The 26,867-nt window shown below is 38.1% G+C and overlaps 1 protein-coding gene across 4 annotated transcripts in view; it reads left to right on the top strand.

Moving 5' to 3' along the window:
* Positions 1–26,867, top strand: part of RIPOR2 (RHO family interacting cell polarization regulator 2) — a 126,142-nt gene that overhangs the window by 59,420 nt on the left and 39,855 nt on the right. For all 4 annotated transcript variants that reach the window (XM_027852408.1, XM_027852405.1, XM_027852406.1 and 1 more), the window contains 8 exons: positions 450–576; positions 2,520–2,675; positions 6,377–6,455; positions 9,578–9,601; positions 10,280–10,333; positions 13,045–13,194; positions 14,981–15,044; positions 24,415–24,458. In XM_027852408.1, coding sequence (XP_027708209.1) covers positions 450–576; positions 2,520–2,675; positions 6,377–6,455; positions 9,578–9,601; positions 10,280–10,333; positions 13,045–13,194; positions 14,981–15,044; positions 24,415–24,458 — 698 coding nt within the window. The remainder of the gene's footprint in view (positions 1–449; positions 577–2,519; positions 2,676–6,376; positions 6,456–9,577; positions 9,602–10,279; positions 10,334–13,044; positions 13,195–14,980; positions 15,045–24,414; positions 24,459–26,867) is intronic.

The following is a 26,867-nucleotide window of genomic DNA, read 5'->3' on the forward strand; positions in this document are numbered from 1 at the left end:
CAAAGAAAAAACTAATGTTTTTAGCCTAATTTTATAGCACAGAGTTCAATTTAAAATTTTATATTAGTTTCACCTTTTCTATCTGAGCTTATCTGTAAATCTGGCTTTGTTTTTGTTCATTCTAAATGGGACTAGGTGTGTATATTTCAAAATTTCGATTCTGTAGAATGTAGAGTTTGGCCTGATGAAAAATAGCCACTGAAGGAAACTTGAAATTATTTGTTTTGATGTATTTAGATTTATGTTTTTGGAAATCCTTAATAGTTTTTCACTTATCTGAAAGCTGAATACTTGGTTTTAATAGGGCTTTGTCACAGGAGAAAAGGAATCTTTAACATCTAATGGTCTCATGACTCATGTCTTGTGGCATTGTTACCCATTTTATCATTATTGACAAGCTTTGTATATTTTGTCTGTGTTTGCCACTAACTTTCTCTCTATCTTTACAGGAATATCAACCAGACTCCCAGAAATCATGTTGGTAGGATCTCAATCATTCTCCCCAGGAGGGCCCAATGGGATTATTAGAAGCCAGTCCTTTGCTGGTTTCAGTGGTCTTCAAGAAAGGCGATCCAGGCAAGTGCCATACAGTCCTCTTGGGGATGCTTGCAACTTGAGAATGAAAGTGAATCATGGGATTTTGCTTTTTTCCTTTCGAGTAGAGGGCTCTGCTTCTTTGGCCAAGGACATAAACCAAACACCATTGTTTCTTTTTAAGTAATTTGGGTTCTCCTAGCAAAGAGGAAACTAGTGATGTGTATAGTTGATCTTCATTTTGAAAACCGTCTGCTGAAGCAACACATTTTCCCAGTGGGCATACAGAATTCATAGGCTATGAGTGACATATTATGACATTGAACTAGGAATTAAGGCTGTGCCCCTGGCAGACTAGTTTTGGGAGAACAGATGTCATCTTCAGGACCATTGGGAAAACTGGAGGGAAGAGGGTGAGTTTCTAGTTCCTTTAGAGATTTAACCTGATCTAAAACTGATCTTGCAGAGATTCATATTCTGCTCTGAGACAGGACTTTTTTGATTCACCGTGAAAATATTGGGCAGTAAATAAGAAAAATACCTTAAAACTTGTCTTGAGCTTTTCCCAAAATGTAGGATCATAAGATCATAGATTTAGAACTGGAAGGGGCCATCTTGTACAACCCCCTTATTTTACACAGATGAGGAAACTGAGGACCAAAGAGGTTGACTTGCTCAGAGTCCCACAGGTAGCAAGTGTCAGGGCTGGGATTCAAACCAGGGCTGGGAGTTGAAGCAGGACTCTGGTATCCAAATCCAGGATCTTTCTTTCCTTTCAATCCCATTGCCCTGCAGGAGTCCCATCTCAGCACTCTAATAGAGTATTGCCCACATTTGCCTCATGGCTGTACACTTTGCAAAGCTTTTCCTCTTACTTGGCCCAGGCTGTAATCACAAAATCACAGGATCACAGATGGCATTGTTGTTTTTGAGTTATTTCAGTCCTGCCCAACTCTGCACGACTCAATTTGGGGTTTTCTAGACAAAGATACTGAAGTAGTTTGCCATTTCCTTCTCCAGCTCATTTTACAGATGAGAAAACTGAGGCAAACAGGGTTAAGTGAGTGACTTGCCCAGGGTCACACAGCTAATAAGTGTCTGAGGTCAGATTTGAACTCAGGAAAACGAGTCTTTCTGATCCCAAGCCCAGTGCTCTACCCAATGTGCCACCTAGCTGTTTACACTCATGCTGGTAGAGGTAGGTTATGACTTGCCAGTGGGATATGAAAATATCTGCTAGATTACTTGGACCCCTCTGCCACCTGTTCCTAATGACAGGAAGCCCAGTAACTTTGTCACTTAGCTATACAATCAGGTTAGTTGGTTTTTGTGTAAGTCTTCCCTAAACTGATGGCTGGGGTCCATTTGCCTTGGCAGCCACTGTGAAGAAACAGCTACTCCTAATGTTACTTTGAAGCATTTTGTGTCCCAGCGAGCCCAGGAGAATTTTATACTCCCTCCCACTCCATGAAACTGCAACAAGAGAAAGCTGTCATTGGGGCTGAGCGTCTTTACTTCATTGTAACATGACGTAACTGGGAAACTCAGAACTCTGGCATGGGGGCAGTGATTCCATGAGCAATGGAGCATGTCCCTGTTATTCTGAAACATATCTGTTTTATAGGTTTGACCGAGGGCCTATCTATTCTTTCCACTTACCTCAAGGTCTTTGTTCTTTGCCCTTTAAAGGTTCACAATGGACAGACATGACCTTTATTTGTAGTGTATCACCTAAGTGGGGCCAGCCTCTGAGTCTTAGCTAGCTAGTAGCTACTAGAAAAGATCTCAGTGAATCACAAACCAAATACTAAGACGCTAGGTCAGGATGGCTCAAACCTGTTCGTGTATAAGGAAACATTTGTCCTCTCCTGGACACAGTGGTCTAAGCAAAAGGTGATAAAATCCAAAGGTACCTTTTTGGCAGAGTTTTTCCTCTCTCATAAATGCATCAGATTGAAGAGTTTTGACTTTTTTTCATTTTGTAGATGCAATTCCTTCATTGAAAATACTTCAGCACTCAAGAAGCCTCAGGCCAAATTAAAGAAGATGCACAATTTAGGATACAAAAGTAACAGCCCTCCCAAAGAGCCTCAGCCTAAAAGGGTGGAAGACGTCTACAGATCCCTAAAGAATGGACTTGAGTAAGTTAATGCTGTGAACTGAGTGGCCTGCTTGCTTATTGCTTAAACAGTATCTTTCTTTCTCATCTCACTGTTTCTTTCCCTGCTTCCTTTTTTTCCCTTTATTCCTTCCTTCTTCATTTCCTTCTCTTCCTTCTTCACTTCTTTTTTCCTTTCCTTTCTTTCATTATTCAGAATTTAGACTCTAGCTATGCCTTTGAAAACAACTAATTAGCTAATTTTATAAGGTGTTCTCACAATGTCCAGTGAGTCCTTTATACTGCAGAGGACCAAAAGAAGTCAGAGAAATGCTCCAAAGCATTCCTAAAGATTTGAAATAGGTGGGGCTTTCATGGCATGTCATGAATTCATGAGACTGAAATAGCAAGGTATTAGTGGAAAGCATGCTAGATTTTGAGTCAGAAAACTTGGCTTTGAATCCCAGATTTGTTACTTACTACTTTTATGAACTTAGACCTCAGCTTCCTCATCTGTAAAATAGAAAGGTTGGATCATATGACCTCCAAGGTTCTTTCCAGCTCTGAATCCCATGACCCTATGATCAGAACCAGATCCAAAGAGATCATTGACTCTTTGTGGTACTGCACATCAGTTATCTACTCATGTCATAAGAGAAGGTGAAAAGAAAAGAAATCCTACAACATTTTTATTCTGGTAGTATACAACACTGTACTCTTCTGAATATAGCAATACTTAAAAAAAAATCCTATCTCTACTTGTCAGTCCAAGAACAGTGAGTACTGAACACAGCTCTATCTACAAAAGGATCATAAGCTGAAAAAATATTGCTCCATAAAAGAATAGTTACATGAAGGCTAAAAAGCAACCTATAAACCAAAGTCTAGCTCTGTACCAAGATCACCTCATTGGTTTTCTGTAATTAAGTTTGATGACTTTCAACTTAGTAGGTTTTTGCTTAATCATCACCCCCAACATCCAAAACATTCATTTAAGTCACCTTAAACAGATTATGAAAGCAAAGAAGTGACACAGGGCAAGTGAGTTAACACTTCTAATAACTTTACATTTGTGTGGTGCTTTGTAGCTGATAAAGGGCATGACTTCACTTGCTTCATCTGCAAAATGAGACAGTTGCATTAGATGATCTTTTGGGTCATTTCCAGACTGAAATTTTACCGAGACTATACCTATTGAGGAACTGGAGAGGATGGCGTAAAGTCTGCTGTTAGATTTTATTTCCATCAATAATTCTTTGCCACTTTCCTAACCCTGACTGTTTTGTGCAAACAGTGACACAAAAATGTAATTGTTAGTTGATGATTGGAGGAATAAATCCTCTTTATAGATATCATTAATAGAATACAAGCTTTCCCTGGTGTATAACAAGATATTTATAGTCAAAATTTTAGTATACTCCATTTATTTTTCATAAAGTAGCATAATCCAGATTGAAGATTCTGTGGGTTTCACCTTCACAACATCACTTATACATCCCCTTCCCTCCATTCACACCCACTATCCCCAGTGCAGAATCTCATTAGCCCAGGCTATTGAATCATACGATATTATTGCAATACATTGCTTTAAACCTTAAGCCTCTTCTCACTCTGGTTTATCCTCCACTCTACTCCATGACAAAAGTAACCTTCCCAAAGTACAGGTCTGAGCATGTCATCTCCTCTGTTCAATAAATGCCAGTGGCTTCCTACTTCTTCCATGATCAACCATAAAATCCTATGTTTGTCTTTTAGAGCCCTTTATAATCTGGTGCCTTCTCTCTTTTTTTAATAATATTTTATTTTTCCCCCAATTACTTGTAAAAACAATTTTACATTAATTTTTTGAAAAAGTTTTGAGCTCCAAATTCGTTCCCCCTCTTCCCCCCTCCCTGAGACAGTAAGCAATCTGATAAAGGTTATACTTATGCAATCACATAAAACCTATTTCCGTATTAGTCATTTTGTGGAAGAGAGAAAGGAAAAGAAAAGAAAGAGGAAAAATAGTATGTTTCTGTCTGTATTCAGACTCCATCAGTTCTTTCTCTGGAGATGGATAACATTTTTCATCATGAATCCTTTGGATTGTCTTATATCATTGTATTGCTAAGAATAGTTGATCATAGCACAATATTACTGTTACTGTGTACAATGCTGTTCTAGTTCTATTCACTTCAGTTTGTATCAGTTCATGTCAGTCTTTCCATCTCTCCTTGATACATTTTTCCATGTCAGTTGTTTTTCCTATGAGATACCTTATACTTCTATTTTTTAAATTTTTTATTTGATATTTCTTGTTGTCTCATGGAATTATTAGCTTCTATCTGGTCCAATTTAATTTTCAGTGAGTTTGTTGCTTAAAGCAGGTTTTTTTTTTACCTTTTATGCCAAACTGTTATTTCTCTTTCCAACTTCTTCTTCTACAGATTTCATTTCTTTTACAATTTTTCCTGTAATATTCTCATTTTATTTATAAAAACATTTTAACTCTTCTAAGTATTCATCTCTTCTAGGAATTCCAGTTAGACATGTACCCAAGTTGTGTTTTTCTTTGAGGCTTTGCTTGTATATGCTTTGTAGTCATTCTCTTCTTCTGGGTTTGTATCTTGAACATCCTTGTAATCATAATAGCTTTTTATGGAGGGATTCTTTTTGGTTTGCTCATTCTTCCAGTCTACTTCCTGACTTTGGATTTGATGTTAGGGCTGGGCTCCACACACTTTTGGAATGAATTGGGCTGACCCAGGATCCCAGGGTCAACTCAGGATAGGTTCTTGCAAGCTTTAAATGCTCCCAAATTGTTGTGATCTGGGGCAAAGCCTGACTGCTGCCCTTTTGGTCTGGGTTCTGCAAGTTTCTGACTTGGGTTTAAATCTGAGCAACAGGTCTTTGTGTTTACCCTATTTGGTGTTCTCCAGAGTTCAACCACTGTTAACCAGCTGGACAGAACTGCAGGTTCCCCTTTGGCCTGAGATTCCTGCCTTGGTTATTCTACTACATGCTTCAGACTGGACTAGAAGCTGGAGCTGAAATTCTACCCTGCCCCTTAGGTCTGAGCTACGCAGCTGCTGCTGGTTTTGGAATTTGTCCCTTACTTGGTTCCCAGCCGAAAGCCTGAAACCACTTGTTACTCTGGAATGCTGTGCCTCGTTACATGTCCCTTGCTCAGTTAGCCCTGGATTTGTGACCCAGAACTGGGTAATAAGCAACAGAGTCAGCAGTTTGTACCTATTTCTGCACCTTGTTCATGTTTAAGCCTCTCTCTGCTAGACCTGGGATCTTTTCTTGCCCTGGTACACATCCTCTCATTGTATTGGGATGCTCTGCAAGGCCTCTCCCCAGGGTCTGTAGACCTCTCTCACTGTCTCTCTATGCCAACCTGAGCTAGAAAAGTGACTTGCTATTTTTTTCCCTTGGCTTTCCTGATAGGATTTGTTTTGGTATATTTTCTATATCTGTTTAAAGGAGTTGAGGATGGGGGAGCTCATTATACTTCTTCTTGCTATTCTGCTATATTGGATCCACCTCCCTATCCATATGATATTAAATGCACCAAGCACTATTGCCCCAGCATTTGTAATAACACAATAAAAAGGAGATGTAGGTGCCTCATCCGTTCCACAAAACAAGACTCCTCTGTGTAATTTCCCTTCAAGGGGAGTTGGAAGAGGCCGATAGTTATCACCAGATTTCGTTTGACATAATGCAGAGTTCACAATTGCCTTTTTGACCTTATCTTTATAGTGAGTATCTGGAGGTTCATCAGACAGAGTTGGACAAGTTGACTGCTCAGTTAAAACACATGAGAAGAAACTCTCGCCTGGTAGGTACTATCCTGTCACTAATACATTAACAATCTGTTGGTTTCAATCACAGAGACAGGAACTAATCTTCCCTGGTACCTAAGGTTTCAGTGGAAGGTGGGAGTGGGGAGGCAACTTTTAAGAAAAGCAGATCTAAGTTGTAAATTTATTTTTAAGTGTTTTAAAGTCATCAATATACTATCTACTGGCTGTTGTAATTGTTTCGGGAAGAGTTTAGGTTGAAAGAAAATCCCAAGCTCAAAAGATAGAAGAAACAATGAGGAGGGAGGATGTTTTGTGTATACATTCTTATGTTCCTCTAGCATGTTGACTGTATTGGCTAGTGGAATTCAAAACACTGTCTTTCTTTCCTTGGTGGAAGTAGGTGTCAAAGAAGCAGTAGAAGAAAGAAGAGCTATAGATTGGGGCCCATCAGAGAGGGGCATAAATGCATAGTGTTGAAAAGTTTACAAATTCCTTGGACATGTCAATTATACACAAAATACCTATCCCTCCCTAAAAAAAAAATCACCAGTTTCTTTTTTACTTTGAAAGGAAGCATGATGTAAATGAAAGGGCACTGGACATGTATCAGGAGGACTTACATTTTAGTCTTGCCTCAGACACTGACAGAATATGTGATCCTGGGCAAATAACTTAACCTCCCTGTACCTCAATTTCCTTTTCTGTAAAATGAAAGTATTGGATTTGACGGCTTCGAAAGTCACATCCCAATCTATGATCACATGAATACTGCCATTATTTAGTGTGGAGGGAAGAGAGAAGGAAGCAGTTGTGTTATTTCTGATAAGGTTTTTGGAATAGCCATTGTTCAGCCTTACCTTGCATGCTTCTAAGCACATAAAAGCAAAAATGTCCCTGTTTGGCCTAAGTAATGATGCTCAATACATTTTCTTGTAATTGCCTTTGGACCTAGTCTGCAGTCTCAGTTGGCATTATTAGGTCAGTGTGAGCAACGTAAGTGTAAAAGCAAAATAAATAACTTTTCACTGCCTTTGTTAGTTCTGTAACCCGAAAGTACATTGAATGTGGAGATATTAGATCTGAGTTTGAGCTTTGTGTTCTTGGGCAAATCACTTTATTCCTCTAGGTTTCAACTTGTTCATCTATAAAATGATGTGTTAGGGTTACATCAGGGCTTCTTAGCCTGGAGTTTGTAAACTGTTTTTTGTTTTTGTTTTTAGTTTTTGTTTTGTTTTGTTTTTTTTGTGTTTTGGTATATGTGTTTCAATACAATTGATTTCCTTTTGGAATTCTGAGAAGGGGTGCATAGGCTTCACCAGACTACCAAAGGTGTCCATGACACAAAGAAGGTTAAGAACCCCTTGATGAGATGACTTTAAAGGGCTTCACACCAATAACCTTTTTCTGATTTCTCTATGCTTTGGACTCCAAGTTTGACTCCCAGGTTTTATGGTGCTTGGATTTTCACTCCTGGCAATGCTCCCTCATTTGTCTCTCTCTGTCTCTGTCTCCCCACCCTGTCTTACCCTTCCAAGGATGACCATAGGATCTTAGATAGAGAAATTGAGGTCATCTACTACAACTCCCTGACTTTAGAGATGACAATATGAGTCCCAGGGAGGTTAATTGATTTGCCCAAGGTCACACAGGTAATATCATTAGTGGTATTTAAACTCAGGTCCTCTGACTCCAGAGCCAATGTTCTTTTCCCTCTACCTTACCCTCTGAGTAGTCCAACAAATTTAATGTCCATTGTTGTTGGTTCCAGTAGCCAAAAACTTGTAGAATATTCTTTTGGATAACCTTAATAGCAAAAATTTCAATGATGCTTCATTATACCTCCTCAAAGGATGAATTCTTTGAGAGTAGATTCACTTTGGTGAAAGAGTCAAAATCAATTCAGGACCAAGTGTAGTGAAGTAAGAGGTATGATTAAGGTGTAATGTTAATTTAGGTCTGAGAAGAGGGACATGACTGTAGTGAGACCAATCTTCTTCAGCAAGTATTTACAAAGCACTTGATACATGTACGAGGCAAGGAAAAACATTCACTACTCTCACGGACCTTAGAATCTACTGAAATGTAAACTTAGGTGGCTGATGAACCGACTCTGACCTAATTTTTTTTTAATCAAATTTTATTTTATTTTCAAAGATCTATCTTCTCTCCCTCCCACTTCCTACTCTCCCCATTTCAAGAAAGCAAGGAAAACAAAACCCCTGTTATAAACATGTAGAGTCAAGCAAGACAAACTCTTGTATTGGCTGTTTCCACAAAATTATGTCTCTCAATCAGTATTGAATGCTTATGTCTTTAGATCTAAAACAATTTTGAAGGAGAAGTTTTGAATATGTTTTTTGAACCCATGCTGCATTTTAGAAAGTGAGCATCTCTAGCTTTTCAAAATGACTATTCGAAGTAGTAAATTAATATTTACTTGGATATTGATTCATAGTTACACAATTTATGGTTAGATAATTCACAGTATATGGAATATGATAAATATTATTGATAAGATTAGTCACAACTAGGTAGAGGATAGAGTCTAATTGAAAGAATAGCATTGTGATATGCAAGGACTAGACTCCACTGCTCCTTAAAATATACCAGATGGGTGCCTTGGGATAGAATTTAATTTCTCTATGCCTCGGTTTCTTCATAAGATATGAATAATAGCACCAGCCACTCACCTTCCTCAGAGTAAATGCAAATGGAGTAGCAAAATTGGTTTTTAGACATTTTGAAAGCCTTGTCACCAAAGCTCTTATTAAACATTTTATTTGGATGTAGTGACTACCCTAAGCCCTATAAAAGTGCAGGAGAATATACATACCAGTGCAATCCATTCAACTGTATCCCTTTTACCCTCTTCAGCTGACTACCTGTACTTGAATTCATATATCTTTTAAACTAACTATAGAAATCTGAAGTAAAGGAGTATGTTCCCTTTCAAAAACTGGTACTGGTATTTACAGTAAGTCCAAATGATCCTTGGAAGACACTCACCCACTTTTTACAGCAAAGAGAGTATCAAATGGGGCTGATTGCTGCTACCTAAGGGACAGGATTATAAATACAAGCTAGCTTTCTTCAGTAATGTCAATAGCAACTTGGGAGAAGATATGTTTTAATTCTTCTATTCCTTTCTTCATTTTAGGGTGTTCTATATGACCTGGATAAGGTAAGTAACAAATTCCTTCCCTCATTTACTTGGTTGTTATTGATTTGGACAAGGGTCAGAGGATTTACCCTCAGGACATGTGTGATGACATCTGAAAACCTGATTATTCTTGATTTCCTTGATATGATCTTTCATTTATAGAACCAACCAAGAATTGAATCTGATTTTGTCAATTATACCACCTGTCTCCAGACTGTCAGCCTTAGAATGTGGTTGTGAACTTTGTTCTTATTCCTAAAATGCCCCAATAGTCTTTCATTTATTGATAAACCATTTCATTTCCCAAGAACTTTGAGTCCCTTAGCTGAAACAGGTGCTATCTTAGAAAAAAAAAAAAGTACACAGAAAAGCAGCTTGCATACACCCTAGGAAAAAATATTTCATCTCAGGATTCTCATGAACAGAATTTAATTATTTGTCCTACATGTTCAGAGAGGGGGATAGAAGAAATTTAAGTAACTTCATGCTTCATAAAAATATATATTCTTATTTAAATCAACTTCTTTCAAATTTTTATACAAATTGCTCCTATGTATAGGAGTAGGGTCGGGAGAGACAAAGAAGTGTTCAGTGTTTTAATGATTGATAGCCATTTCAGTGAAGGAATGTATCCATATTCATTTAAATTAAGCTTCAAATGATTATTTTTTATTTTTTTTCCATTTTTAAAAATTTTAGCAAATCAAAGCAATCGAAAGATATATGAGACGACTGGAGTTTCACATTAGTAAGGTAATTAAAGTTCCTATCATTTTTCTTCTGACTCTCAGTTTTTAAGTTACTGATCAATTTAAGTTTTCCTGAATTGGGTCTATGGGGAACTCCTTGCAGAAGTGACTCTCAAGCAGGCAGGAAATTAAGGCCCATAGCAAACAATGGGGATGGAAGAAGGAAGATGAGACTATGAGTGCCTGGTGTTCTTTTTATTAATTTTTTCATCTCATAGAATCTCTCTGCTATCTCTCTCCTTTCTTTCCTTTGCCCCATGTTTTAATGACCATACAACAGGGCATTATCTATCAGTTATCATCATGCCTACTCCCTAAATAATTGTTTTCCCATTGTTTCTTCCCTCCCAAAAAAGTGGCAAGCCCAAAAACCTCACAAGATTTTCTCCATTTTGGCCTCTGCTCCTCTTTTATCTTCATCATGAGCTGATACAGCAAGAAAAAAACGAAATGTGTTGAATCTAGTCCTTAAAACTTTCTAGGTATCTGTTGATAGTAGAAGTATAATCAATTCTACATCTGCATTGGGGAGGAAGGGTTTGAAAATTAGATTACTGTCAGATTAAAAATCACTACCATCAAATGGGTTATTCTTCTGAGTTCCCAGAAATGAACAAGTATGTATAAAAAAATTTAATTACAGTACCAAGTATTTAAATTGGTAAATTATATATGCAGGTTATAACTAAGAAATGATGAGACTGGTCTTTGGGAGGGTGGGTGGGGTGTTTTGGCCTCATTATTTCTCAATTCTACCTTGTACATTTAAGTATCTATGCATGCTTGTATAAATCAATGCACAGAAATATAGTTGTGGTAACAGTAAGTAAACATTCATTATAAACATAATTTTAATTACCCAACAAAATGATCTTAAAAATCTATAATACAGAAAATTGGTTTTTGTTTATTGAAATAAATTAAAAGTTAGAGATTTTATATCTAAAAGTTTCCAGCATCACTTTATCCTAGGTCCAATCCACTTCAGGGCACACAAAGCTATGCTTCTTCCTCCTTCTCTCCTTCTAGAAAAAGAACCAGAGAATTATTTTCTATCTTGGTTAGTACTTTTCCTTCTATGTCCCCTATGGCATTAGCCAATAAACATTTTTCATCAACAGAAAGACTCTAAGTCACCACTCAACTCCTTGATGGAAGAGCTGGTCCAAGCATCCCTTCCCTCTGAGTTCCAGAAGGCCCCTTTTAAGGCCTGATTGATCAAGTGGATAGGGGATTCTTTAACAAAGAGACCTTTAGTTTCATCCTAAAAATTGCCTTGCCCTAAGTTAAGTAGAATTGTCACTGTACAGAAGGAGAAGAAAAAATGAAACACAGGAAATACTGTAACAAGTGGTAGTTCCTTCCATTGGAAAACTAGAAATTTGCTTTTAAAGGAAAAAAATCTTTATAAAACTTAAGAGATAAACTATCCAACTCATAGTTATGCCAGGAGCATCAATTTCTAAGTTCCTTTGCAAGCCAAAAGGCTAGCACAGAAATAAGAATACAAGTAATTTAAAACTAATTAGATTTACTTAATAATGGTATCTTGTAGAGGTGAAAAAGTTATATTTTTGCCTGTGGAAGTGCTATTCTCTAACCTGCCTCTAAAAGATCCTTCAATCAACCTCGGGTAGTTATTTATTTATTACAAGCTGAAGGTCAAGGTGAAAGATTGTAGAGAAATATACCTTCTTCAGTTTTTCAAAACAGTATCACAAAAACCCAACTTCATATTCTCATTTCATGGAATAGAGTCTGGGTTCTGGAAAGCTAAGCCAAGAAAGCAGAAGCTCAGGTAAGTCCCATCAAGTTAGGCTTCAAGCTCTGGTCCAGCAAAAGTCATCCAAGGTCCAGCCTAACAAAATGGTAGAAAGACTTCTCATCAGAGTCTGGCTGACCACCAAGGGATGAATTTTTGGGCTGTCTCCTGAGATGTTCTGATATAATTGAGATCACTAATCTTTTTAAGTATGAAGTATTTTAGTGTAATTATATAGCACAATAGTATTTATGATTCTGACATGATGTGTCAGTATCAGTGATGTAGAGTGTGAATAGAAGTTGAATAGGCATCATTATGCAAAAGTTTGAATATACAAATGTAAGAGAAAGGAAAAAGTTAGTTTTCTGTGCTTCAAAAAAACTTGCTCATTTTAAGCACATGAATGCTACCTATTGTCAAAATAACTATCTGACTTTCCTCTTCCTTTCTCCTGCATGTAAAAAATGGCAAAAAAAAAAAAAAAAAAAAAAAAAACAACTTTCAAATCCCAGCTCTGAGATACTTAGTATTTATATTTGGCCCTGAAAGTCACTTATCCTTCCTGAGCTTTAGTTCCTCATTGGTAAAATAGGGATAAGAATACTTACACCACCTACCCATCTCATGGGATTGTTATAAGGAAAACTCATTGTGACCTTTAAGTCTTTATATAAATAAATGTAAGCGATTATTGCATTTTAACTAACATCTTTCACCAATTTGTGTTTATTTTCAGTCTTTTTAAGAAAAAAAGAGTTGTCAGAGTTATATTGAACCTGTTTTGAATAGAAATAATAAACTAATCAAAATGGACACACAGTTCAAATGCTTAGCTCATTTTCCTTAATAATGTTTCACCAATAATTCCTTCTTTGCTAATATCAAAACATGAAGCATCATAATTTCTTCCCTCAAGCAAGTTATGTATGTCTCGTTTTTATCATGACCAGGTGGATGAACTCTATGAAGCCTATTGTATCCAAAGACGTCTCCAAGATGGTGCTAGCAAAATGAAGCAAGCATTTGCCACCTCCCCAGCCAGCAAAGCTGCCAAAGAGAGTTTATCTGAAATCAACAGGAGCTACAAGGAATATACTGAGGTATATGCTAATCTGTTCAGCTTCTAGATAAACAGTCATTCCAAAAAACAAACACCAAGCAAATAACTGCCTTGTTCCCCTCCTCCCCTGCAGTGCCCCTCCCTCCAGATTGAAGCTCTTCTTTTTTTTTTTTTTTTTGGTTTGTTTTTGGCTAGGCAATGGGGTTAAGTGACTTGCCCAGGGTCACACAGCTAGTAAGTGTTATGTGTCTGAGGCCAGATTTGAACTCAGGTCCTCCTGAATCTAGGGCCAGTGCTCTATCCACTGTGCCACCTAGCTGCCCTGAAGTTCTTTTCTATTGCAGTGTTTTGGCTATCTGTGGGAATTTGTTTTGAAGGCGAGTATTGGGCTTGTTTGGCTATTAGACAGTATCTATAATTAGTATATTCAGAGGCAGTCATGAATGATCTCACTCTCTGTTAAATCATTATACTTTGTACCATTCTTAAAATATGGTCACACTCTATCTTTCAGTGCATTGCATGTATCTTTTCTCCCTTACAAGATAAACTCTTTGAGGGTAGGGTCTCACTTACATCTTTGTATCCCTCTCAGCAGCAGTACCTTGTAAAAAGTAGGTACTCATTAAATGTTTATTGAATGAATAAATGAATGAGTGAATGAATGAATGGAGCAGATGGGCTTATACTCCCATGCTGTCCAACTTGGAAATATTTTTCATTCCTTTTCATCTTTTGTCCAGGATGAAAAGTAATTGATTTTAACTCGTAAGACTGATATTCTTTCAGAGGGATATTGAAGGATAAAGTGAATAGGGCTGACAGTAGTAAGTAAGATCAAGGTCAGAGAGTAGATAAAGATGTCTGCAGGTCCACCTACCATATCTCTGAGGTCGTAACACAGGATTCCATTGATGCCACTGCCATGCTGAACCAAACAGTTTTGGTCTTCTACATTTTTTTTGTGTTCAAACTACTCAGTCACTGACTTCTGTAGCTGCACAACTATACATGAAGCATACTGTTACTCTGTTAAGGCAGTGTGGGGAATGGAAGGAATACTAGATTTGGAGTCCAAAGACCTCAGGTTAAATCCCGGCTCCAACACTTACTAGGTGTGTCTCTGAGTCTCAATGTCCTCATCTATAAAATGGGGACAATAATATTTGCATTGTATGCCTCAGAGAGTTGTACACAGAAAGCCTTTTATAACCTCAACATAAATGTGATTTGTTGGTTCGTATGATGCATTTCTATAAGCATCTAGCTCTGTCACTCTCACAGCAATCAGTTCTCTTTTAATGAAAGAATGAAATCTCTCCGATTTTTGTTTGGATAATTTTTACCTGGAGCAGTTAAGTGGCACAGTGGATAGAGCACTGAGCTTGGAGTCAGGAAGAGTCACTTTCATTAGTTCAAATTTGGCCTCAGACACATACCAGCTGTGTGACCCTGGGCAAGTCACTTACATGCCTTAATTCCTCCTCTGTAAAATGAGCTGGAGAAAGAAATGACAAACCATTCCAATATCTTGGCCAAGAAAACCTCAAATGGGGTCAGGAAGAGTCGGACATGCCTGAACAAAGACATTTTTACCTGGATGGTTTACTTGGATAGGAAATTTTCTGAGACGAAGAGAATTCCTTAGGACGGCACAACGTACAACTTCATTCCCTTCTCTGCTTCAGGAGACTGCTGAGATCCCCAAATAGACAATTTCTGGAAAGGACTTTGGGATTCCTTAGACATGGGCCCATAAGATGTGCAGGGGGGTTTTTCTTTTAAGGAACTTTGCTCTGATGCAGATATTATATTTTCCTTCTTAGAATATGTGTACAATTGAAGCAGAGCTGGAGCATCTTCTGGGAGAGTTTTCTATCAAAATGAAAGGTAATTTTAAAAACTCTTGCTCTCGGATTGGTGGCAGTACTCTGCAATGAACCAGGTTACAAAGCACAGTGTTTCTATGTTAAATACAAAGACCTAATGCCTCTGGCCACTCTTCCCTTTCTGATCCTTTTCATCTCTACTCCCCCAAGCCCATGAGATATTGAGCCCCTGGAACTCCAGCAGATACTTACACTGTGCAGTGCCTGCCTCCCTTCTCTTCTTGGTGGTAATCTCTCCAGAGAATGTGCACATAGCACATAGCACTCTGTTGACTTTCAGATGGTTAATCAAGCAAAAGCAAATATGTGAACCCATACCATAGAGTTATACTCTAGCTGCTTTAAAATACAAAAACCAATCTGGATCTTGGGAAAAGAGAGAGATATTACTTAATGGGTTATATCTGGATTACAGCTCAGAAGTTAGAAAGAGCTGTCTAAAAAAGCAGTCAGTATTGCATGTTGAGTTTTCTTCTGAGTTTTTATATCTTTAACTAAAATTTAAAGTAGAGCTAGTATATTAGGTGTGTCATTCCAAATCTTTCCTAGCAGTTTGATCCCTTCACTTCTAAGAGAGACTAACTACTTCCATGAGTAATGCAGTCAAAGAAAATGGAATTTAAGCCAACCAAATCCCAACAGGAGAGGTTCACTTTGTGAGTCATCCGCCTCATACTTGAAATTTTCTTCAGTTTCATGCCCTGTGTTTTGACACATAAAAAGCCTGTTGGGATGAATGTTCTTATTTCCACAGTGGCCTGTGGCTCAACGAATGGATCCATTTGCCTTTGGCAGCTGTGGTGAATCACTTTATATGTCATTCAAGGGTTTCTTACAAAAGAATCACCCATGTCCCAAGTTAATAAAGTCATGCCATTTAAAAAAAATCTGTAACTTCCATGTGGAAAGAACATTGGCTATGGATTTATTTAGAGGACTTTTGTTCAAATCCTTTCTCTGCAGCCTTAGGTAACCTAGGACACATCTTTTAATCTCTCAGGGCCTCAGTTTCCTCATCTGTAAAAAGAGGAAGTCAGACTAGATGGCCTCTAAGGTCAAATCTAAATCCTTGATCCATGTACTTGTCAAGTTATGCCCATTCTTTGATGCCCACTTTACTATAGCAGTTCAGGTTGGGGGAGGGTTTCAGATATTTTTTAAGTCCAGTCTATATAATATTTCATTTCTAAAACTTTTGAATCTTTTACTAATGGAATTAAATTACAACTGAATAATTTGGTAATTAGTAACCTTCTTTCCCAATTTCTTTCCTTCTATGCTGAGAAATGGCATGGTGGTTGGGGCTGGGGCACAGGTGTGAAGAAGCTGGCTGCCTAGATGGTTGTTGTTGTTTTGCCTTTCAATAAAATCCTGCTCAACTCCAACTCAGGGGTTGATTTTCGTTTGTTCTTATGTAGCTGTGATGCTAGGAGACCAAGAATAGAGTCCAATAAAATGAGGCACCATTTGAAAAAACAGGAGGGGTGGGTAGAAGAAAGAAGGGTGTGGGGGAGAGGGGAAGAGTCATGTCAATCCATTTGAAAAGAAATCCACACCCCACCAAAAAAAACCTTGTCAGGAACTCCTGAGGGCACGTCATCTAGGGGAGGTTGCTCTCTAATGGCTCTCTCCCAAAGCAGCTTTAATACAGTATGTAAGCATGGCAATGAAACGAAACGTAGCTTTGGGGCAAACTCAGGGACCATGTTAAAAGAATGGGTGAGCACTTTGTGCATGCGGGCTAAAATTTGTATATAAGCTGGGGTGAAAAGTTGAATGCTAAGAAGTGAGCAGGACAACGGAGAAAATGAGATCAAGCCAGATGCGTACATGTTTCTGAGGAAGGAAACAGTACTGAATGCTAGAAAATCTAAATCATTTATGCCCCATTGCCAAATTGGAAAGATCTCATTGTTAACTGGAGAACTTGACAGTAACCTTTGCAGTTGTTTTACTTGGAGCGGGAAGTGAGGCTTGTGTGGAATTAAAGACTGGAATGGGAAGCCCTAAAGGGGATGGGGGGAAGGAGGGAGGGAGAGGGAAACAGAGAGAGAGAGAGAGAGAAATAGAGAATGAGAGAATGAATCTTCTCCTGGGAGAATGGGTTCACTTTGGGAAAGTAAGGCAAGTATAGGTGGCCATGTCTATTGCAGCATATGTGCAATGAAGAAAAGATTTTTTAGATAGTGTAAGTATATCTGAAACAATGTGACAAAAGTGCAGGATTCAGCCTTGGAAATAATCTGAGACACATAGCCAGTCCAGAAAGAAAACTGCCCAGGCCTAAAAGAAATATGGGTTGTAATCAGACAGAGTTGGGTGGGAGGAGAGAAGCAAGCAAATAAACTTAAAACATATAGCCTTCAGTAAGACCACAGCTTTTTCTCTTTGAGCAATTGCTATTTTTAAATGGTCTTGCTAGATATAATACGGTATTATTATCCTAGTAAGCCTAGGAAAAGTTGATTAAGCCCAAAAGCTGATAAGCTCTAAAATATCATATGTCAAGCATATTTGTCCCATTGCTAAGTCTCTTATTCCCTTTTAAAATTTGATTTTAAATTCAGGCCCAAATTATCTCTCATTTCCCCCAAATGAGAAAGCAAGAAAAATTAAACCTTTGTTACAAACGTGTAGTCAAGCAAAACAAATTCCCTCACTTGCCGTGTCTCCCCACAAAAATAACAAACAAACAGAAAAACAAGTCTCAATCTGTACTTTTGAGTCATCACCTCTTAACAGGAGATGGGTAGAATGTTTTCTCATGAGTACTCTGGAATCATGGTTGACCATTGTGTTGGTCAGAGTTTCTAAATCTTTCAAAGTTGTATGTTTTTACAATCTTGTATAGATTGTTCTGAATATTCTGCTTACTTCATTCTGTATCAGTTCATAGAAATCTTCCCTGGTTTCTCTGAAACCATCCTTTATATCATTTCTTACAGCACAATAGTATTCCATCGCATTTATGTACCAGAATTTGTCGAATCATTCCCTGTGGGTACATTCTCTATTTCCAATTCTTTGCCATTATGAACAGAGCCATTATAGATATTATTGTACATGTGGGTCCTTTTGACTTTTTAGGAGTCAGAAGCCTAGTAGTGGTATTACTGGATCAAAGGGTATGCACAGTTTAATAGCTTTGGGGGCATAATTCCAAATTGCTCTCCAGAATTGGTGGACAAGTTTATAGTTCTACCAACAGTGCATCAATGTAACTGTTATTCCACATCTCCTCCAGCATTTGTCATTTTTCTTTTTTGTCAACTTTGCTACTCTGAAAGGAATAAGGTGGAACCTCAGAGTTATTTTATTTTGCATTTCTCTAAATATTAGTGGTTTAGAGCATTTTTTCATATGGCTATTGATAGCTTGGAATTATTCTTCTGAAAACTACCTATTCATATCCTTTGACCCTTTATCAATTGGGGAATGAATCTTATTCTTATAAATTTATGTCAGTTCTATATATCTTAGAAATGAGACATTTATCAGAGAGACTTGCTGCAAAGACTTTTCCCATTATCCTGCTTTTCTTCTCATTTTAACTGCTCATTTAACTGCTTTGTTTGTGCAAGAACTTTTCAATTTTATGTAATTCAAATTGATGTAATCAAAATTATCAATTTTGCCTTCTGTGATCCTCACCATATCTTTGTTCGTGATTTCTTCCCTCATCCATAAATATGACAAGCAATTTCTTCCTTGCTCCTCTAACTTGCTTCTGATGCCACCCTTTATGTCTAAATCATGTAACTTTTTAGAGCTTGTCTCAGTTCATTGTTGTCTTTGAATGATTCTGAGAAGACTGGAGACTTGGGAAGTATTTTATATACATATATATATATTTTTAATTTTATCCCATTTTTATCTGCCAGAGGTCATAGCTTGGTCCAGTAGAAAGTGTGTTGCATTTGAGGTCAGAGACCCTGAATTTAAATCCTTGCTCTTCATGTATAAACTATATTAAATTGCTTACCATATCAGGGAGTGGGGAGGAAAGGAAGGGAGGGAGGGAATTTGGAACTCAAATTTTTTAAAAAATAAATGTTAAAAAGTGTTTTTATTTGTAATTGGAGGAAAATAAAATATTCAAATTCTTTTTAAAAATTTTATTCTCTGCCACTTACCAGCTATGTGACTTTGGGCAGATGTCTTCACCTCTGAGCCTCAGTTTCCTCTTTAAAATGCAGAAGTTGAACTTTGCTAGATGACCACAAAGATCCCTTCTAGAGCCAAGATCCTTTGATACTATGTCTCCCCGCTAGGGAGCAGGAAGGAGGGGTGTCCTATAGGAGCTTGTTGTCTAGCTGCAGAAGATAACATATGTATATGTATGTGTGTCTGTATGTATGAATGTATGTATGTGTAAAATAGACACTAATTTGGAGGGAAAGGTACTAGCAGTTGGGAAATCAGGAAAGACTTCATGAAGAAGGTGACTCTTAAGCTGAATTTTGAAGGCAACCAGAGATTTTGAGCATTAAAGGTGAAGAAATGTTTTTGAGGAGTGTAAAATAGCCAGTGCGTAAGTATGGAGGTGTCGCTGAAGCACCACACGTGAAGGACATTGCTTAAGTGACCTGCAAATCAAGCAGATACTTTCCATCAACAAAACCTTTGCCCAAATTCTTTATATTATGTAAGTTAGTGTTCCTTCAAAGGCTGGACACCTTGTACAGAAGGGCTAATCATGTATTGACTTATGAGGTTTTTAGTAGCATCTTGCTTTATAAAGCACTTAGTATTTTATTAAGATAAGTGGCTATCCAACTGCGGATTTTCAAAGAATTTTTAAAGGAGTGGTTTGTTTCAGAAGTGTCTTATAAAATACACAGCCTCTAAAGCTTTCAGAAACCCATGTATAAAAGTCGGAATCTGATTTTGCTGTATTTTCACCAGGTCTTGGTAAGCAATGGGTTCCTTTACTTTAACTATCACTTAGAAAAATTTTCTGCCAAAACATTGTTCTAGTAGACTGCTGCCACCTACAGGCAGGAGATGGCATTAGCAAGCACTCATTAAAAATTTTTTTAAATTAATTTTTACTGATATCTTTTGTTTTCACATCATCTATACTTCCAAAAATATCCCTCCTCCTTCTCCCTTCCCAGAGATTCACCCCTTATAATGAATTAAAAAGTGGAAAAAGAAAGTAAATTTAGCAAAACTAACCAACTTATCGAAAAAGTCTGGTGCCATATGCAGTGTTCCACACTCATAGAACCCAATCCACCCAAGGCTATCTGAGTAAGCACTCTTAAGAGCTTCACGAGACAGCAGCAACAGCAAATTTTCTCAAAACCAAGGAAACCAATCCCCTGTCACTGGGTAAATCATACTGTTTGCATATCCTTTCTCCCTCTCCTCTGCTATCTATGTATACAGGTGAAATTGGTTAAAATGAACATCAAGAATTGCTTTGAGGGGAAAGTCAAAGGGTGGCCTGAGGAAGGCAACACATAGAAACTAAGAAATGGTGAGGTAGAGTCTCATTTTCATTGGTAATGACCTGATATGTAGAAGAGCCTCAGGTCTTTTCATTTTCCCCTGAAAGGATGTTAACTCCTTCAAGTTAGAAATTGTTTCTTTTTCTTTCCTTTTTTTTTTAACTTTTGTGTCCCCTATACTTAGCATAGGGTCTCATATAAAAGGTTCTAAATAAATGCTTGTCTTTGATTGATTTTTTGCACTAGTTGGCCAAAGTCGTAACCAGGGAGTTACAAGTATGACTTTGGTACAGTAATCTATTCACCAGCAATTTGGTTTAGCCAGACAAACTTTTCCTGGCCCTTTTATACTTCCTTTCATAGTGTTTTCACAACTGGCATCAGGGTTATAATAGTGTGTCACTGATTTGGGTGGGATCACAGACAAGAGAAGTTGTTATCCTCTATTCTGACAGGTTTGGGGAGAGGCTGGGTTAGGTGAATTCCAAGGCCTTTTCTTACCAAAGGTTATATGATTCCGTGAAGCAATATGGTGCAAACAAATTGGTCAAGAGAAGTGGTATAAAGCAGCATTTCTTAAACTGTGGGTCTGACCCCACGTGGGGTCATGAAAAATTTGACAACAGTAAGAGGTTTCTGAATGCACAATGATCAAAAGTTAATTCAAAATCAATTGCATAGTGAATCCAAAGCGTTTCTGGCAGCGCTTGCCCATATTGCATCGTGCAACTTCGCTGCAGCCTTGGTTCTGAACACAAAGCATACGCACTTTGCACTGTGCATGCCATCACACCACGCAATGCCAACGAATGCTGCCGAAACCCGAAAAGGGGTCATGAGTGAAAAAATTTAAGAAGTGCTGGTATAAAGGATGAGAGAGATTTAAAAGCAAAGGGGAAAAAATATGGGTTAGTAATATAGTGAGAGTAAAGAATAAGGGTGGACAGCCTATGTACTTCTCTAATATCCTTGTATTAAATAGAAATCTAGAGGAAGACCCCCAGCACATTGAATAGACTCCTATGGAGGGTTTGTAGAGAAGAGTCACCCAGAGGGGCAGCTGTGGATGGATTGTTGAGTTTCAGTCTGTCATTGGAGGTATACCCACACTGATGGGCTCATAAGTGGCAGTAATTGCCACAGTCATGAAACCACAATGTAAGGCTTATATTATTGTATTGAGGGTAAGGGGAATGAACTGACAATGAAAATGCCCATCTTTCTTTTCCTTTCCTACTTCCAGCTTTCAGATAAACTTCTTCCAACCTTTCTAACAACAACAATAATAGTATTAAACTGACAGGTTTACAGAAAGCTTTATAGACATTATCTCATGCAATCCTCACAACAATCACATAAGATAGTTGGAAAGGTATTAATTAAATTTTGAAGATTTAAAAATGAGGCATAGAGATATATTAGGTGACTTTCCCAACCTTACACAGTAAGTACCAGAGCTGATATTTGAATGCTATTTCATTTAATGGGACTACTATATTCCTATATCTTTAAGCTTACAACTTCACTCATCCATGATTACTCCTTCATTCTCCCTTCCCTTTCCCAGCTCTAAAATTGCTGAATCCTGTCAAATTTTCAACATCTTTAAAATGTCTATGCTATTTTCCATTCCCGTAGCTACTGTACATGTTGAGGTCCTTATGATCTTATCCTTGGACTAGTGTATTAACCTCCTAACTATTCTTTACTGCAGTGCCTCTGCTTTAATCCACACTGTATGAAGTTTCCTAAGGTAATACTATCTTTCTCAAAACCCCTTTGGTGACTTCCCATGACTTCACCAGTTCTGAACTCTTCAGCGTGGTATTGAATATCTCCCCTAATCTGATCCCAATCTCCCTTTCCAACTTTACCTCCTACTTACTACTAATTGCTCCAGCTAACCTGATCTCCTTGCTACACCCCGTCCCCTGTTTTGTTTTCCTCCATCAATTATGACTTTGTGTAAGTCATTCTCTCTTATTCATCCTTCCACGCAGGACTCAAACCCTAGTTGTTCATATACCTGCCTCATATGGTACTTATTTGTAGATGTGTGTTTCTTTCCTGCTATATTGTAGGCTCTTTGCGGACAGTAACTTTTTTATTCCATCTTTGACATCTTTAGGAAGACTTGAGTTCAAATGTGTCCTCAAGACATTTGACACTTACTGGTGACCCTGGGCAAGTCACTTTACCCCATTGCCTCGCCAAAAAAAAAATAATGTAACATTCCTAAGGTTCAGAAGTTGATAGCTGAATAGTCTGATTTGCTTTGTACTTAAACAGAGATCTTATTGGATCTTATTTTTGAGTAGTGCATGCTTGAAAATGGGCCTCAGGTGGCTCAGAGAAAGGATATTCTCTAGGGTGAAGGATCATAGGACATTGAATGAGTGGGAGCTTATCCACATGAGAAAATTGTAGCTATCTAGCAATAATCAGAGACCTTTGTGGAAAAAGAGAAAACAAGGCTTTTCCTTTGTTTGGAAATGGTGTTTTAACAGATGGATTCTACACTTTAATTATGAATGTGGCTCATTTAATCTCTCCCTGGCATAATGGTATTCAGAAGCTCTGACATAGGAATTGGGGAGGATCACAAAATAATGAGTCCAAGCCAAACAGAACTCCATGGCTGGGTTTGGATACTACTGTCATTCTTGGAAAACATGGCCCAATTGTTTCTTCCACAGGAGTCTATGGCCTTATTAAGGGAGCAGAATTCCCTGACACCAGCTACCAAGAGCAGATGAAGCCCATTGATAGGGTGCCCTGAGCATTCTGATTATCCTGGATTTTACTTGAGTCAACCAGTCAATAAACATTTATCAAGTGCCTACTATGTGCCAAGCACTTGCTAAGTTCTTGAGACACAAAAGAGTCAAAAGACAGTCCCTGCCCTCAAAGAGCTCACAATCTAATGGTAGAGACAATAAGCAAATATATGCAAACAAGCCATTTACAGGATAAATAGAAAATAATTAAGTGAGGGAAGGCACTAGAATTAAGAGGGATTGTGAAAGGCTTCCTGTAGAAGATGGGATTGTAGTTGGGACTTAAAGGAAGCCAAAAGGAAGAAATGAAGACTGAAAGCATTCCAGGCATAAGGGACAGAGAAAATACCCACAGCTAAGAGATGTAATGTCGTATTTGAAGAACAGCACAAAGGCCAGTGTCATTGGACCAAAAACATGTCAGGGAGTAAAGTATAATAAGATTGGGAAGGTGGGGGTGGAGTTTGAAGGGCTTTGAACACCAACAGAGGATTGTGGAATTGATCCTGAAGGTCACAAGGGGACACTGAAGTTTATTGAGTAGGGGAGCAACATGATAGAACCTGGACTTTAGGAAAATCACACTGGTGCTCAATGGAGGGTGAATTGGAGTGAGGAGAGACTTGAGGCAGGTGGGCCCATCTGCAGGCTATTGCAGTAGTCCAGGCATGAGATGGCAAGGACCTGCACTGAGTGCTGGCGTTGTGGGAGGTGGCAGAGAAGAGAAGGGGATGTACTTAAGAAATGTTGCAAAAGTGCAACAGAGGCCTCACAACAGATTGATAGGATGGTGAGAAATAGTGAGCAGTTGAAGATGACGCCTAGATTGCAAACCTGATGGACTGGGAAGATGATGGAGATTCCGCATAGAGATGGTAATTAAATCTATAGGAAGTAAAAAGATTACCAAGTAAAGTAGTATAGAGGGAGAAGAGAAGACGACCTCGGACTGAACCCTGAGGGACACCTTCAGTCAGAGGGCATGATCTGGAGGAGCAAGGGAGACAGAGAAGGGGCAGTCAGAGTAAAGAGGAAAACCAGGAGAGTCTTAAGGCAAAAAATGTTGATTTGTGAAGAGGATGAAACCTGTCTGAAAGGAGAAATGTACTGTGGAGCTGATGTGCTGCATGTTTTCTTTCAGGTCTGGCTGGCTTTGCTCGGCTCTGTCCCGGAGATCAATATGAAGTGAGTGTTTTCTCTGTCTCTGGCCGTGTTAAGAATTGTACTGGAGGAGTTGTCATCATTTTACACTTTATCTGACATGAAAGTATTTTGATGGTTAATATTAATGCCTAATAACTAAGTTATGGAGCTTAAGGAAGAACTCATGATCAATGTCAAACAGCAAGAGAAACCTTCCTCTTAGTACTTCTATTAAAATATTTAATTAAGGCCCTTGTTATATGGCATGCATCTTTACAGATGGTTTCTCTAATAAGTTACACTTTGCTAAATGGTGAAATGGGGTGGGTGGGGGTGACATTGGGAGAAAGAAAAGAAATTTTGACCTTTAAAACGAACTCCACTGGTCATTTAACCTAGACCTCTATTCCAAATTAAACTCCTCTAAACCACTGCAGACAAAGAGTCACCTCCCACTATGATTTTAAAATGTCTGTAGAAAGATAAACGAGGGCATGCTTTTGCACTACATTCTAGCACCTGTCATCCCATCAAGCCAGAATCTTCCCCCTGCATCCCACCCAGATTCATACCGCTAAGGGTTGGTGAAGGCCTGCTCTACTTCTCTTCTCCACTAGAGAGAGCATGCTCTACCTTATTTGTGGCTGATAAGTAGAAATTCTGTTTTCTCCTTCCCAATTCTCCCCTCCCTTCCTTCCCTAATAAAGGGAATTAAATCATTGGACTGTGATTGCCATTGATTATTTTACTATTTTAAGAATAACAAGAGAAATAATAATAAAATTGCTCTGAAAGTGTTATCTGAAGACTAGATACACACACATACAGAGTGTAAAGATTTTTATAGCAACATTATTTGCAGTTGCAAAACACAGGAGCAACATAAATACTCAACAAGAGAATGGTTAAAGAATTGTGACATATCAATTTAATGGAATAGAATAGGGACTATACTCTGATACTGATAGAGGGAATTCCCAGTAAGAAAATCCTTATCAATACAGATCAGCTCTTTCTCTGAAACCTAGATGGTTGTCTGGGGACAGAGAGGTTAAGTGATTTGCCCAGGCTCGGAAGTGGGACTCAACTTGGAATCTTCCTGACTCTCTAATCACTACCCAACACTGCCTCTCATGGAATGCCTGTAATAGGATACTATAGTGCAATTATGTAAAACTCAAATTGAAACAGGGGTCAGCAAACCATACAAAAGGATCACTATGGGCTGAATATTGACTTAGTTTTTAAACATAATATTATTTAGGTATTATTATATTTTTAGATATTTTGTTAAATATTTCCCAATTACTTTTTAATCTGGTTTGGAGGCACTGGAGAGTGTTGTGGGCCCCATGGGGCCACTGACTGAGTATTTGACTCCTCTATTATAGGGCAGGGGGAGGAGAAATAAGCATTTATATAACACCTACTTCATGTGCTAAGTAAACACTTTACAAATATCTCATCTGATCCATATGATAAATATGGAGGAATACCCAAAATTATGAAAACACCTATATGAAGTACTACAAAGTAGAAAAAAGAGCCAAACCAGAAGAACAGAATATATACAAACTACAATAATATAAAAGGAACTTGAGTGTGAATGCATAGACAAAGCATCCTGTTAGGGGTGTAGATAGCAACTGAACAGTTGAGATTTTTATGTCTTGAGATTCATTTATTTAAATGTAAATAGCTGTAAAGGAAGTTTAACTGGTTGCATTGTTATCTAAGAAGAATTGTGGTTGACGGAGAGAAGAGAAAGGGCTTTGAGGTAATGGAGACCTCACTGAGTTCAAGCCCTGCCTCCATCTGACCCAGACTAGCATCATGACCGTGGGAAAGTCACTACCCTTAGCTCAGTAAGCATGATAAAATCAGCAGGTCAGGAGTGTCCCCCTGCCCTACAAAGTACTTAACATTAATTGTTTAATAAATCAGTAAGAAACAAAAACAAGAGCAGACATTGATAGAGTGCTCTACTGTTTACAGAACGCCTGGGCACATTATCTCATTTGATTCCCATAGCAAACCTGTGATGCATTTATCCCCAGTGTTGTCCTCATTTATGTAGGTGAGACAACTGAGGTTCAGAGAGGTCAAAGGACATGTCTGCAGTCACATACCTAGTAAGTGGCAGTTAAGACTCAAACCCTGGTCTTCTAATGCCAAATCTAGCTCTCATTCTATTGTGATAAGAGCAACTTGAAACGAATAATAATAACGATAACTCACTGATGAAGAGGTTGAAGGCTGACAAAACATTTGCCTTATAACACTGTTGATTACAAATATGATTATCCTCATTTTTATCGATAAAAAAACAAATTCAGAGTTTGAGCAATTTTCCCAGTCCCACAGTAAATGGTGGCCAGACACGAACTTAAAATGTACCACTCCCTAGTCCACTGGGCTTTTTACTGTCTTATAATGCTCCTCTCTCTCAGC

The sequence above is a fragment of the Vombatus ursinus genome, unplaced genomic scaffold (genome assembly GCF_900497805.2).
Source record: "Vombatus ursinus unplaced genomic scaffold, bare-nosed wombat genome assembly UNPS02009573.1, whole genome shotgun sequence".
Taxonomy (NCBI): domain Eukaryota; kingdom Metazoa; phylum Chordata; class Mammalia; order Diprotodontia; family Vombatidae; genus Vombatus; species Vombatus ursinus.